Below are 12324 nucleotides of genomic sequence, written 5' to 3'. Positions count from 1 at the left end.
GAAGTATGTAACTCTGTCGTAGGCCGAGCAGGTATGATATGTTTGGATCATTTGACTTTCAACACACCAAAGACGTCTACCTCGTCCTTCTGATTATCGTCCAGGTTCAAGGCGGGTCTGGTCTTCTTCCCCTTTCTTGTGCTCATCACGACCTCTCCCCAGTGCTTGGGCACGGCAGACAGGTTGACGTTATGCGGGTAGTCCGGGTTTCGGCATGATACGTATCTCATCCCCGCGAATTCGCCAGGCATAGGAGACGAAGACTGGCGGGAAGATTGAGACCTTTGAGATGCTCTGGGAGGGGACTGAGTGGAGTTGTATGTGTCGGCTTTGAAGGTAGCCTGGGTGATGGTTGCTTCTGAACTTGGGATCCGGGATGCTTGAGCACTGCTCTGCGCCGAGGGCACGAAGGGTTGAGACTGGATGGCCCAGATATCAACGACAGAACTGGCAGGAGAGTGTCCTGTTAGCTGTATTATATCTCACATAGAGGGCCCTTCAAGTCAAAATGCTTACTCTGACGCTCGCTGGCAGATGGCCTCGAGAGCCTCCCGCTCACGCTTCAGCGTCTCGAGTTCTGGCCCAGGCGGAGGCCCCTGGACGGTCCCGTAGTTGAACCCGGCCTGGTATATATCTTCATCTAGCAAACGCGAGGACTCGGACTGCAGTACATCGTAATGCGACGGTATATCAGTCAGTAAACCGCTCTTCTTACTATTAATGCGCCCAGCCACCGGACCGGCAAGCAAAGGACATACCTCAGTCCTCTCCTGCCTATGCAGGCACGAGAAACAGGCACCCATCGGCAAAGGGTATGGCAGAAGTTACTGCGTGGGTACGTATATAAGAGCGTAGCGAGCGATGAGCAGCGACCAGAGTTGGGCCGTCCACTCAGTGTCGATATCGAAGTCGAAGTCGAAGTCGGGGATGTCTTCACAAACAGCTGCAGGCGGGCAACAGGCCTGAGGAGAAGCCCATTGAGCGACCAAGCATCGGGCAGCCAGCGGGGGAGCAGAGAGACAGCGGGCTGGTTCTGATTGACTCGCTATTCCATCATCATCTCTTCTTCTGCTTCTTCTCCTTCTTCCGCTTCTGCGTCTTCTGCGTCTCTCACTTTGTTTTTTCCTGCTCTGTTTCTTCCCTGCAGCCGAAAATGAGCTGGCACGTCGCTGCTGACCAATCAGCCCCCGGCGCCTGCAGTTGTCCAACTCGTCATCTTTTGCGACGCAGCGAGACGCACACGACGGTTGAAGATTCAAGAAAAGAACCCGACGCTGGCTGCAGTGACGGGACAAGGGCAAGACAGCGCTGGACCAGGCTCAGGGTCTGCTGGGCACCCGGAACCCAAGGAGGAAAAGCAGAGGAGCGCACCATGTTCGCGTTACCGAGTGCCAAACGGTAGTTAAATGCCCTCGTCGCACAGCTTTACAGATACACACGACCTCCAGTCAAGCCATTACATAGCTTCTAACAAGTATCCTAGGGTCTGCCGCGATGATTTGAAGTCCCCCGCGTCGTCTCGGGCCTCGTCGCCTGAGAGTACGGCAGCTACGTATGCCGCCACCGCACTGGAGAAGGCCTTTTCGTCCTTTGAGACGTTCAATTCGAAGCCGGCCGCTGCGTCTGAGGGATTAGATCGTCCACCGCAGGATACCAGGATGGACGATGATGCAGAGGAGGAAGAACAGGAGTTTGAGTTCCGGCTCTTCAGCTCTGTGGCCGCCAGAAAGCCTGCGGACGAATCTCAATCGAGAACAAAGGAACACGACGGGACCGGTTTGGGAGGAGTCCAAAAATTAAAGATACGGTTACGGTCTCCTTCGCCTTCAGCTCGTCCGCCGGGGGATAGTGGTTTCATTGTACCGTTTCGAGGATGGGACTACTACTTTTCTAACCCGGAGATGGTGATGCGAGCGGTGGGGGATAGCTCGTGGCAGAGAGGAGCCAGAGACAAGGATACATCCGAACAACTTGTCGCGCTGAGAGATACATTCAGGGATGCAGCCGTGGATGGGGAGACTGTCCTTGCCCGCGCTGCTTCGGTGGCCTGGGTATGTATACTTTCTCATTTTTTTGTCCTTCTTTCTTTTTGTTATCTACATGTTTGCTAACAGTGCTTAGCCTGGTTGCCGTCTTCCGTGGAGAGTGGTACATATTCCTGCACCAAAGCCAAAGTCAGCTTCAAGTACGACACCTCCTGCCAAGTCACAATCTCTATCCAAGAAAAAGAAGCCGGGCAAGAAGAGACGGATAGCACTGCGGAAGCGTGTTGTCAGTAAAAAGGAGGCCGAGGAAGCCGAGAAAGAAAAGCGGAACCGGAAGAACAGAGAGAGAAAGGTGAAGCGGAGGCAGAAAGAGAGAGACAAGAAAGCCGCGGCCAGGGAGGCTGCAGGCGAAGATGAGCCTGTAGCTGCTGCTGCTGCTGCTGCTACAGGTGCTACCCCTGATGAGACGGCTGATAAGCCGTGAGCAGTGGTTACGGCTAAAACCGTCAGAATATAATTATTAACTATATAAATCCAAGGCAAGCCGAACAGTCACACCTCGCTGATATATCAACTATACTAAAACATCATATTAACGATAATATATATTAGGAGAGAAAAGAAAAGGGAAAAAGAGAAAGGAGAGAAAACAAGCACAGGGGTATCCCAAGAGTAATTAAAAGTCCACCTCGTTGCTTTGGCCGATATCAAAGCCTCCCATCACCTCATTTATGACCATGGGGTTAATGAAAAATCATCCTATACGTTGGGCTCTATTCGGAAAACAGACGTTATCGCAAGAGACTACTGTCCAAGCTTACTTGGCAGCGGCGGCTTCAGTGGTAGGAGCGGCAGTTTCAGTTGGCTTAGCTGCCTCCGCAGTCTCCGTAGCTGGAGCTGGGGCGGGTTCCGCGGCCTTGGTTGCATCAGTGGTGGTGGGAGTAGGTTCAGCGGGCTTCTCGGCTTCCGGAACTGGAGCTGGAGCTGGAGCTGGAGCTGGGGCGCTGGTGGTGGTATCCGGGGCGGCGGGAGTCTCTACTGCCTTCTTCTCTCCCGCGGCCTCCGTGGTAGCAGGTGCCGGTGCCGGTGCCGGTGCAGTTGGGGCAGGTTCGGGTGCAGGTGTCTCAGGGGTGACCTTGTCCTTGTTCGCTATGCTGGTGTTAGCCAAATAAAAGCACCTAATAAAGAAACCTCTCTGCACCTGCGTGTGTGTGTTGATATGCATACCATCTTCAGTTTTTGAGGGCTCCTGGGTTTCCTCCGGCTTTGTCTCAGGGGCAGTCTCAGGGGCTGGGGTGACCTCTGGTGCTGGAGTCTGCTGGGTGGTAGTTCCGTCGGTAGGAGCTGGAATTGGAGCTGCGCCTGGGGCTGGAGCTGCAGGAGTTCCTTCTGTCTTCTTGTCCTCGGGAACGGTTGTGGCGGGAGCAGTGGCCTCCTGGTTCTGGTTCTGCTTCCTGTTCTTGAGACGGCCAAGGAAGTTCCTGAAGCCCTTCTTCAGCTGGTTAAGCGCATCTGGGGCTGTAAGGAGTCAGTCTTGCCTTCTTCCTGAGTCCATTTCAGGGCGTCTTCGTGATCAGCGAGATACTTACGGACACCTGGCATCTTGAACGGGCTTGGTCCGGTTTAAGGGGCTGGCCTGGTAGATCTATAACAGCGTGTTGGATGGCGACGCGGGTAGCTCCTTTCGAGTAGAGTAGATGCTTCTGCCAGTTGGCAACAAGTCTGCAGTGGTGTAAGGCGTAGTCCTGGGCCTGTCGCGCGCCTGAAGTCGAAGCTGGTCTCCAACTTCTTGCTCGTCGTCGTTCTCAACGTCTCTTCAAGCGAGAAAAAACGCGGCAAAGAAGAGAAGGTGAAACGCCGAGCACGGGCCATAATATAAACACAGTTCCACGTGATTCGCGCTCCGAGCCTTGGATTTTACTTGGTCTATTTTTATACTAATTTCATGGAACCTGGGTACCTATTAGATGTCTGTTTCTCCCTTTTAGGTGACATTCACTGTAAAAGCTCTGTAAAAGCTTTACCTTCAATGCGCTGTGGCAGTTATTGTATCGGCACTCATCTCCATCTAATTAACATGGAGAACGGAGTCTGTGGAGAAAGACAGAGTGCTTGGTTATCGGATAAAGGGATAATAAAGGGGCCATCTTTCTCCTGCTAGAGATGGAGAAATAACAAAAACGTGCAGTTTTTCACTGGCTGGAACTGGCATCCAGCAGGCTGTCGGGTAAGGCCATCTTGATTTGAACTTTGCCTGATAAGCCATACAAACCGTTCGAGTCCTTCAGCCAGTGGAATAAACAACTGCCGCAGCCACTCATGGCGCCAAAGGGATTAATCTCGACAAGCTGCGTTTGCCCGTCAGGCACACTCAAGATATCAAAAGTAAAGCCCTCCCGCTCCATCATTTCCAGAACCAACCCATCTGGCAACTGCCGGGCTGTCTCGATGATCTTGCTGCGAATCTTTAGCGAATCAAGGCAAACCTGATGGGCCACTTTGACTGCATCTTCCATATTGTTAACTGCAAACGGGGATGCCCATCGGTATTGCGATATGGCAGCGATGACATTCCCCGGCGGTGGGCAGAAGACCCGAAACTCGCGCGAGGGATCCATCAGCTCATTATACGGAACCAGAAAAACCATGGGCTTCTCCACGCTGCCCTCGAGGATATCTAAGATGGCCCGCCTCCCTCTCATGGAGGTACATAGCTGTATGATAAGATCCTGTACACTTGTAATGGGCTTCGTACCATTCTCGCCATCCTTGGTACTGCAACTATCCAATCGAAGGAACCATTTCCGATGACGGCCAAAGATATCCTCGGTCTTCACGCCAGCAAGAGACTGCACTGGAAACATCTCAATCAGACCATCAAAGATGGACAGCCTAGCAGAAGCCCTTGCGCACCAGACCTGGTACATCTCTGTCGTCTCAAAGCCTAGGTAGCGAGGAAGCTCGAAGGCATGCCATTCCTCTGCACCTTGAGTAGACATTATCAGCGGTGCCCAGTGTTGGTATAAGGTCGAGAACAAGCCTGGCTTGACATGCTTGAGGTCTGGTGTCTCCGGAACTAGCGCATTGATGTCTTCGTAAGAGTGGCCGTGGGTATTGAACTTGTCGGTCTCAGTCCAAGCGTCCTTTGCCTCCTGCAGCGCAGCCTGCACCTCACTGAACGGGATGGTTATTAACTCCATTGCAGCAATGGATATAACCTGTGTTTATCCTTGTCATTAACCGGAAGACAACGGCCTGTCTCTAACTGTTGTTTTTGTGCCAGAAGGTAGAACGTTGTCAAACCAGGGAAAGAATGGCCATCGAGGGTCTCCTTCCATGTTTTGAGCTACTGTATAAACCAAGCGAAGGTAGGAGCCCCAGTTGCATTTCCATGGTACATGTTTGGAGTGCTTTCCCCTAGTTGCGTTCGTCTTGTGCCATGGTCTTTGAACAAACGCTTCAAGCAGAGCTCGGGCTGTCAAGACAGCCAGCCACCCAGGTTTCGGCGGTAAGAGCACCGTCTTCGCAACAAGCCTGGAAGTTCAATATCGCCACGCCTCAACATCAGGGGTTACCGACATTTATAGATATTAATAATATATCCCTTCTCTCGCTCCTCGTGGCCTTGAAAACGCTCCGACTTGCCGTGGTCACTTTTTGATACGCTTACGTGATCTCGGTTCCGCCCGCGTCTCATCCCTGCCAAGGCCCAGGCCCCGCTCTCAACCTTGACTTTATTTGCTTTTCTAGACATTTCATTGGACGCCTCGGTTAACCCTCATTCCGTGGCAGCATTAGCTTACCTAATATGGGGTCGGATAACCTTTGCCAAGAACAGGCCGCGGAAGCGAAGTTTTGCCGACAGCCGACATCCGGTGGACTGAAAGTCTGCTCAGGCGCTTCTCGTGTTCACTTTCCACCAAGGCTGTCAGCACCGAAGAAGGGCAACACTTTGTTTCGGCATAGTGGATGCTGGCCGTCATAATCAGCTCTCCTGTTTTCATCGGTATTAGAAGACTCCGTTGTCTAATGCCATTGCATACGAAGTGAACTACGTTTTCGACTCGTCACGTCCATCAAGCCACGGAGTATAAACTCCGTTCTCCGTATTGAGCCCCGCTCAGCTCACTACAGGCCACTTTGATCTTTGATGTGGCAACTGTTGACCTCGTACTTGGGATACAGGATATCCAGAAATATTGTCGGGAGGCTTGCATTTCTCCAAAGTGTCCACTAGGGAGAATGTTGGCTGCCACAGTTGAGCCCGTTCAAATCTATAACACTCCTTGTTCGCAAGGAGACATGGCATGGCCTCGTCAAACGGAGGTAGGCTTGGCCGAGAACCGCCAAAATAGCCGGAATGCGTCGGATCCACGGAGACTCGAATCTCCCGCCTATACTCTCTATTGATGACTTGGTTCCGCTTTATATACACAAACGGGTGATTAGATATGCAAATCTAGGCGGGGAGTTTTGGAGCTGATGAAGGCCTGCAGATAGTTATAAAGTCTGCCTATTTCCCGCCTTGTATCGGCCTTGTAGCTCATTCTCCATCAACTACTCTTTCAAACAGATTTTCTTTACGATCTATCACGGCTCACGGCCTCTTCAAGAACTAGATATATCCACTTCAAACACTGAACATTCTGCCAACTAGATATTCAACCATGGAGCGTGTTTACCTCATCACCCACCCTCGCTCTGCTTCTAACCTCCTTGTCCAGATTCTGGGCTTGGAAGAGCAACCAATGGTCAAGGCTCGCCCACATGCTGGCTACTATTTCCTGGACACCCTCATGACCATCAGCGAAAAGGGCCTCAGATCTAAACATGTTGACGAGTGGACTGAGGAAGAAAAAACTCAGGCTCGTGCTCTGTACCAGAAGGGATACGATGAAATGATGAAGGATGTTGCCGAGTCCAAAGCTGCCGGCAGAATCTCCGTCATCAAGGAGCACGCCAACGTTCTCATCGAGCCTACCAACCAGACCAAATTCATGTTCAAGACCAACGATGTCAAGGAGGCACCACTTACCCTCGATGTCCCAGAGGGATCGGAGGTTGCTCGCACCCCAGGAAACCACACTATTTTCTCTGATGAGTTTCTCCTTACCTGGAAGCCCGTCTTCCTTATCCGCCACCCAGCTCTCATGTTCCCATCCTTCTACCGATGCATGGACGACTTCAGAAAGATGAAGAAGGAAGATATCGGCACCGCCGGTTCTCTCGAGACCGGCAAGCCCGATCTACCCATTTACATGAGCTTGCACAACATCCGCTCCATGTTTGACTGGTACAGCGAAAAGCTCCATCAGACTGGATCATCTTCCACCACTCAGCCCTGGCCCATTGTCATTGATGCTGATGATGTCATGGCTGATGAAACCGTTGTTCAAAAGCTGGCTGACATTATCGGCTTGGACCGCAACCACCTCAAGTTCACCTGGAACCCTGTCAGCGAAGAGCAGGCCAAGAAGTATGACCACATGGCTAAGCGCATGCTGTCTTCTCTTAACGCCTCAAATGGTATTATGAAGGACAAGCTTGCTGCTAACATCGACATCGAAGCTGAAGCCCCCAAGTGGAAGGCTGAGTTTGGTGAGATCGATGGAGCTAAGATGTACAAATGGGTTACCGACGCCATGCCTGATTATGAATACCTGAAGTCCCGCCGCCTCACCGCATAGATGTGTTGATCACCAGCGGTTAGCCCATAATGCCTCTTTTCAATTTTTGCTCCCTTGTTCTTTTCTTTGTATAGAGTGCATTTGTTTTATTCCCCCATCCCAAAACATATAAAAGAATATTCATTTGTTTAATTTTGAGTTAGTATATAATGCAATAGATATATCCACATAATTTCGGACTACAAATCTGATGGGATATTACATTTATCGAAGTATTGTCTCATTCTGAGGTGGAGAGTATATTTTTACCTTCCTCAGATGGTTTGATATACCGCTTAAACAGTACATAACCATGACGGGATAGGATCAAGGATTATGCCTTGGCTGTGTCCTTTGCGGCCTTCCATATCTCATTTGAAACACACGGAATGGAAGTACTTAAAAAATAGCCTTTGTCTGGCCTCAAGCTCGTCTGTCGGAAGCCTGACCATGTTCATGCAGTGAGGCTGGACCCAATAGCAGGAGTATCCAGCCTTGTCTTTGCTCTAAACCCGGCAAAAACCCTGCTAATTGGTCTCCTGCGGCGATTTGTAATGCTTTTAAGCAAGTAGCACAATGTATACGCTTTGATAGGATCGAGGAGGGAATAAAGATACAGATTCACATGGATAATTGCGACAAGGTGAGCTGTAGAGGTCTGCTGGCCAATATAAATATCCAAACATGAGCCCTGGAGGAAATATGGGAGTATAATAGACACCAGAATCATCGTATACAGCACAGTTATCACTATCTAACACCACACAGCCAACTCATACAGCCGCTATGTTTGATCTTTTGAACAAGTTCAGCCCACTCAACAACCTGGCCCTATTCGTGCTCGGTTACGTTGTGATATTAAGCGTCGTCCATATGTTTCAATCCATGAAACCAACCCCGCCAGAAGATCCATATGAGGAGAGCCATAACGAAGTGCGGGAGGGAATGAATGTAATTGTCCCAACCAAGACTTATTTGTTGGCTGTTGGCTAATAGGGGTAACTAAATCTAGGGGACCATCTTGAGATAAACACATGCCATACGTCAGTATGCAGGGGGCTCTACGACATTTTAGAGCTAGCTGGCCCTTGTGAAGTGTGGTTCAAGGAATTTTTTGTTTTTGGCTACGCGGGTGGGGGTAGTTTTTATGTTGAATGGTTTTAAGGAGTTAGATCTTTATCATCTCGGGTCTGGATATAGTTGCGGTTGTGTCCTTCAAAATCACAATGCTGGTCACAACACTAAGTCGATATATATCTCGTTCTACCTCTGTATACTTTTCATAATACTTAGTGAGAGTCGTTTTCAGCTTCATTACATATTATGTGTTAATTATAGCATCTGTATTTTTGTTTACAATAGTTACTGATACTGAAGTAGCGCTGGAAGATGGATCCATTTCTATGATTTAACTATCACGTGCCAAATACGCCCCGCACTTCTCGACCAAACATCCACATTCTTTCCCTTTAATGACAGCGGAATATCCACTTTAGCTACGAAAGTATGCTTGGGGCATCAGGCATTTTTGTCCCTTGCGGTCCAACAGCGGACCCTTTATCATTCTAGCTAAAGGGTAAAGGTAGCGCTTCGCCCCAAGATGTCAAGCATAGAGGTGATTGGCGGCATCTCCGCCGTCATTGCAATCGTTGACGCGTCGATCAAGATCTATAAGAATGCAAAGAAGGACATAGAGTTATCTGAGAAATTCAAAGCCGTGGGGCGCCAACTACCGATAATCCACGATACTCTCCAAACATGCAAAACGCACCTCGAACCGAGTAAAGACTCCATACCCGCTGATGACTGTAACGCCTTGGAGGAGATCATCTATGCTTGTGAAGAAAAGGCTGAAAAGTTGAAGAAAATATTTGACAAGGTCATACCTGGTGAATCAGGCACGTGGGAGAAAAGATACACCAAAATTATCCAGAGACTCGGGAAAGGAAGCGAGGTCGAACAGCTCATGATATCGATTGCCCAAGACGTCCAACACATCGTCAACAATCGCGTGGTCAAGTCTATCAAACCAGAGCAAAATGCCGAGCTTGAGAATATCATCCAAGAGATGGAGGCTCTCAGATTTTCAGAGGAAGGGGACTCCGGAAATACTTTCAACAGCAAAGGACCGATGACGAACAATTTCCTCAGAGACAATGCGCAACAAATTACCAACAACGCCCGTATTGGAACGCAAAAAATTACTTCCGGTAAGAGCTAGCCGTGATTGCACTTTTCTTTGTTGCTAGCACAGGGCCGTAAGGCGATTTGGTCGTGTTTACGGTGACTAAGTCACTCCTTGATAGTTGTTTACAAGCAGAAGGAAAACTTCAGCTTCCGGAAACCAGTGGGAGCCTGTCTCGGTCAGGCACCCCATATCGGCCCGGAGCTATTCGTCGGGCGTAACCCTGAGCTCGATCAGATGAAAAGAATTTTAGAACCAGAGGATAATCCTCGAGAGCAACGCCGTCTAGTTCTCGGTGGTGCGGGTGGCATGGGCAAAACACAGCTTGCCATTGCTTACGCAAAACGGTACCGCACCCTTTATACATCAATATTCTGGCTAAACACAGCAACGGAGACTACCCTCAAGGATAGTTTTCGATTAATTGCCAAAACTATCTTTGATATACAGGACCCTGATATTCTTGAGCCGGATCAAACGATCATTCACATTTGCCGATGGTTATCTGACACGGAAAATACGCAATGGCTATTAATCTTTGACAACTACGATGACCCAAACCAGTTTAAAATTGAGCAATATTACCCTCTTGCCTCCCATGGGGCCATTATTGTTACTACACGACGTCCAGATCTCGTTTCCGGAAAGACTGTTCAGATACAGCCTCTTAAGGACATTAGGGACAGCCTTATAATACTGCAAACCAGGTCCCAGAGGCAAAACACTACGTCAGGTATGTTATCAGCGACTATAATTAATATCTACTAACGGCCATCGCTAGACTCTCATGCAAAACGACTAGCAGAGCGACTAGATGGCCTTCCACTAGCGTTGGCTACTGCCGGGGTATACCTTCGATACAGCTCCTTTACTTTCGAGAGATATCTCCAAGAGTACGAGAAACGCTGGAATATCGATTCATGCAGGCCACCCACGCTCGAGGAGTATCAGAATCGCACGCTCTATACCACCTGGGATCTGTCGTATGCTGCTCTAGGAAGGGAGGATCTAGACGCAGCCAAACTACTAAAGTTGCTAGCTTACTTCGATAATCAAAACATTTGGCGCGAGCTTCTGTGTGCTGGTTTAACTGATAACACTCCGAGTTGGTTGCGTGGAGTTCTTGACGACGTTGCCTTCGACGGTGCGATGGGAACGCTGGCAAAGTACTGCTTCTTGGAAGCCCAGACTGGGGATGCTCAAACGCAGCTAGGGCTATGGAGCATGCATTCCTGCGTGCACGACTGGACATTGGCTACACTCAATAAAGATATTGACGCGGAGCAGTATTGGTACACTTTTGACTGTGTCGCTGAAGCTATTGGTTCAGTTGATGATTTTGAGACTTTGAATCACCTTTCTCATGCTCGCTTGGCTGCTCACGCAACACGGCTAGTACATCAGCGCTTCCTCCAAAACGATCTCATAGACAACATTGCTATCGGCCGGTTTAAGGGAGCAGTAAAAATTGCAGTACTGCTTCGAGAGCAGGTACAGCTTGTGGCTGCAGAGCACGTGAATCAACGCGTGCTTCGAGGATACCAGAAGGCGTTTGGTGCTAATCATACATCAACACTCAATATAGTTAATAACTTAGGCAATCTTTATTAGAAGCAGGGTAAGCTAGTTAAGGCCGAAGATATATATCAGCGCGCGCTACAAGGATACCAAAAGGCATTGGGTGCTGACTATATATCAATACTCAATATGGTAAATAACTTAGGCAATCTTTATCAGAAGCAGGGCAAGCTAGCTAAGGCTGAGGATATGTATCAGCGCGCTCTAAAAGGAAAGGAGAAGGTGTTAGGTGCTAACCATATATCAACACTCAATATAGTTAATAGCTTAGGCAATCTTTATCAGAAGCAGGGCAGGCTAGCTAAGGCTGAGGATATGTATCAGCGCGCTCTGCAAGGAAAGGAGAAGGTGTTAGGTGCTGACCATATATCAACACTCAATACAGTTAATCACTTGGGCAATCTTTATCAGAAGCAGGGCAGGCTAGCTAAGGCTGAGGATATATATCAACGCGCTCTGCAAGGATACCAGAAGGCGCTTGGTCAAGAACAGGTCAAAACTTTTGTCCCTGCGCTTGATATCCACGGGAATCTTGGCTTACTATACAAACGACAAGGGCGGAAAGATGACGCTAAGGTAGCCTATCTTGTAGTACTACAGGGGATTGGAACTGTTTTTGGAACTTCAGACAAGCGGTATCAAAAGGTCACGGCTCTTCTATCTGCGCTAGGTAGTTGATAAATGCGAGTATAATGGACTTGAGGAATACTGGCGATACCCTCTGGTAGCTGCGGTAGCCGCAGCCATAAGTTCTATGAGGATGCCAGATGTTGAATGCAAACGAGAACTTATCCAGGTGGTCTTGGGGTAAGAAACCAAGCCAGTCAAGACGTTGATGTATATATTCATAATGATTAGTTATCGAATCAACTGAAGATCTAATTACCCACAACGTGCTAGATAGTTATAT

At 49.1% G+C, this 12324-nt stretch overlaps 6 protein-coding genes across 6 annotated transcripts; 3 read left to right on the top strand and 3 right to left on the bottom strand.

Moving 5' to 3' along the window:
- Window positions 1-47: 47 nt before the first annotated feature.
- MGYG_07933 (hypothetical protein) lies at window positions 48-803 on the bottom strand (the record flags this gene model as incomplete). Its single annotated transcript, XM_003169718.1, has 3 exons — window positions 48-447; window positions 517-662; window positions 759-803. The coding sequence occupies 3 exons, from the start codon at window positions 801-803 to the stop codon at window positions 48-50; spliced, it is 591 nt and encodes a 196-aa protein (XP_003169766.1).
- A 569-nt stretch (window positions 804-1372) lies between these two features.
- On the top strand, window positions 1373-2469 carry MGYG_07932 (hypothetical protein; the record flags this gene model as incomplete). The annotated part of the gene is made up of 3 exons (XM_003169717.1): window positions 1373-1398; window positions 1484-2051; window positions 2122-2469. 3 exons carry the CDS (start codon window positions 1373-1375, stop codon window positions 2467-2469), a joined length of 942 nt encoding a protein of 313 aa, XP_003169765.1.
- A 333-nt stretch (window positions 2470-2802) lies between these two features.
- Window positions 2803-3587, bottom strand: MGYG_07931 (hypothetical protein; the record flags this gene model as incomplete). Its single annotated transcript, XM_003169716.1, has 3 exons — window positions 2803-3134; window positions 3213-3503; window positions 3575-3587. 3 exons carry the CDS (start codon window positions 3585-3587, stop codon window positions 2803-2805), a joined length of 636 nt encoding a protein of 211 aa, XP_003169764.1.
- Window positions 3588-4177: 590 nt separating this feature from the next.
- On the bottom strand, window positions 4178-5185 carry MGYG_07930 (hypothetical protein; the record flags this gene model as incomplete). The annotated part of the gene is made up of 1 exon (XM_003169715.1): window positions 4178-5185. The coding sequence occupies one exon, from the start codon at window positions 5183-5185 to the stop codon at window positions 4178-4180; it is 1008 nt and encodes a 335-aa protein (XP_003169763.1).
- A 1467-nt stretch (window positions 5186-6652) lies between these two features.
- Window positions 6653-7672, top strand: MGYG_07929 (hypothetical protein; the record flags this gene model as incomplete). The annotated part of the gene is made up of 1 exon (XM_003169714.1): window positions 6653-7672. One exon carries the CDS (start codon window positions 6653-6655, stop codon window positions 7670-7672), a length of 1020 nt encoding a protein of 339 aa, XP_003169762.1.
- A 1579-nt stretch (window positions 7673-9251) lies between these two features.
- Window positions 9252-12092, top strand: MGYG_07928 (kinesin light chain; the record flags this gene model as incomplete). The annotated part of the gene is made up of 5 exons (XM_003169713.1): window positions 9252-9861; window positions 9958-10569; window positions 10618-11420; window positions 11448-11638; window positions 11681-12092. 5 exons carry the CDS (start codon window positions 9252-9254, stop codon window positions 12090-12092), a joined length of 2628 nt encoding a protein of 875 aa, XP_003169761.1.
- Between the last annotated feature and the right edge of the window lie 232 nt (window positions 12093-12324).

The sequence above is a fragment of the Nannizzia gypsea genome, genomic scaffold, assembly GCF_000150975.2.
Source record: "Nannizzia gypsea CBS 118893 supercont1.8 genomic scaffold, whole genome shotgun sequence".
NCBI classification, from domain to species: Eukaryota; Fungi; Ascomycota; class Eurotiomycetes; order Onygenales; family Arthrodermataceae; genus Nannizzia; species Nannizzia gypsea.
The sequence above is the reverse complement of the archived record's forward strand: the minus strand, read 5'-3'. Positions and strand labels throughout refer to the sequence as shown.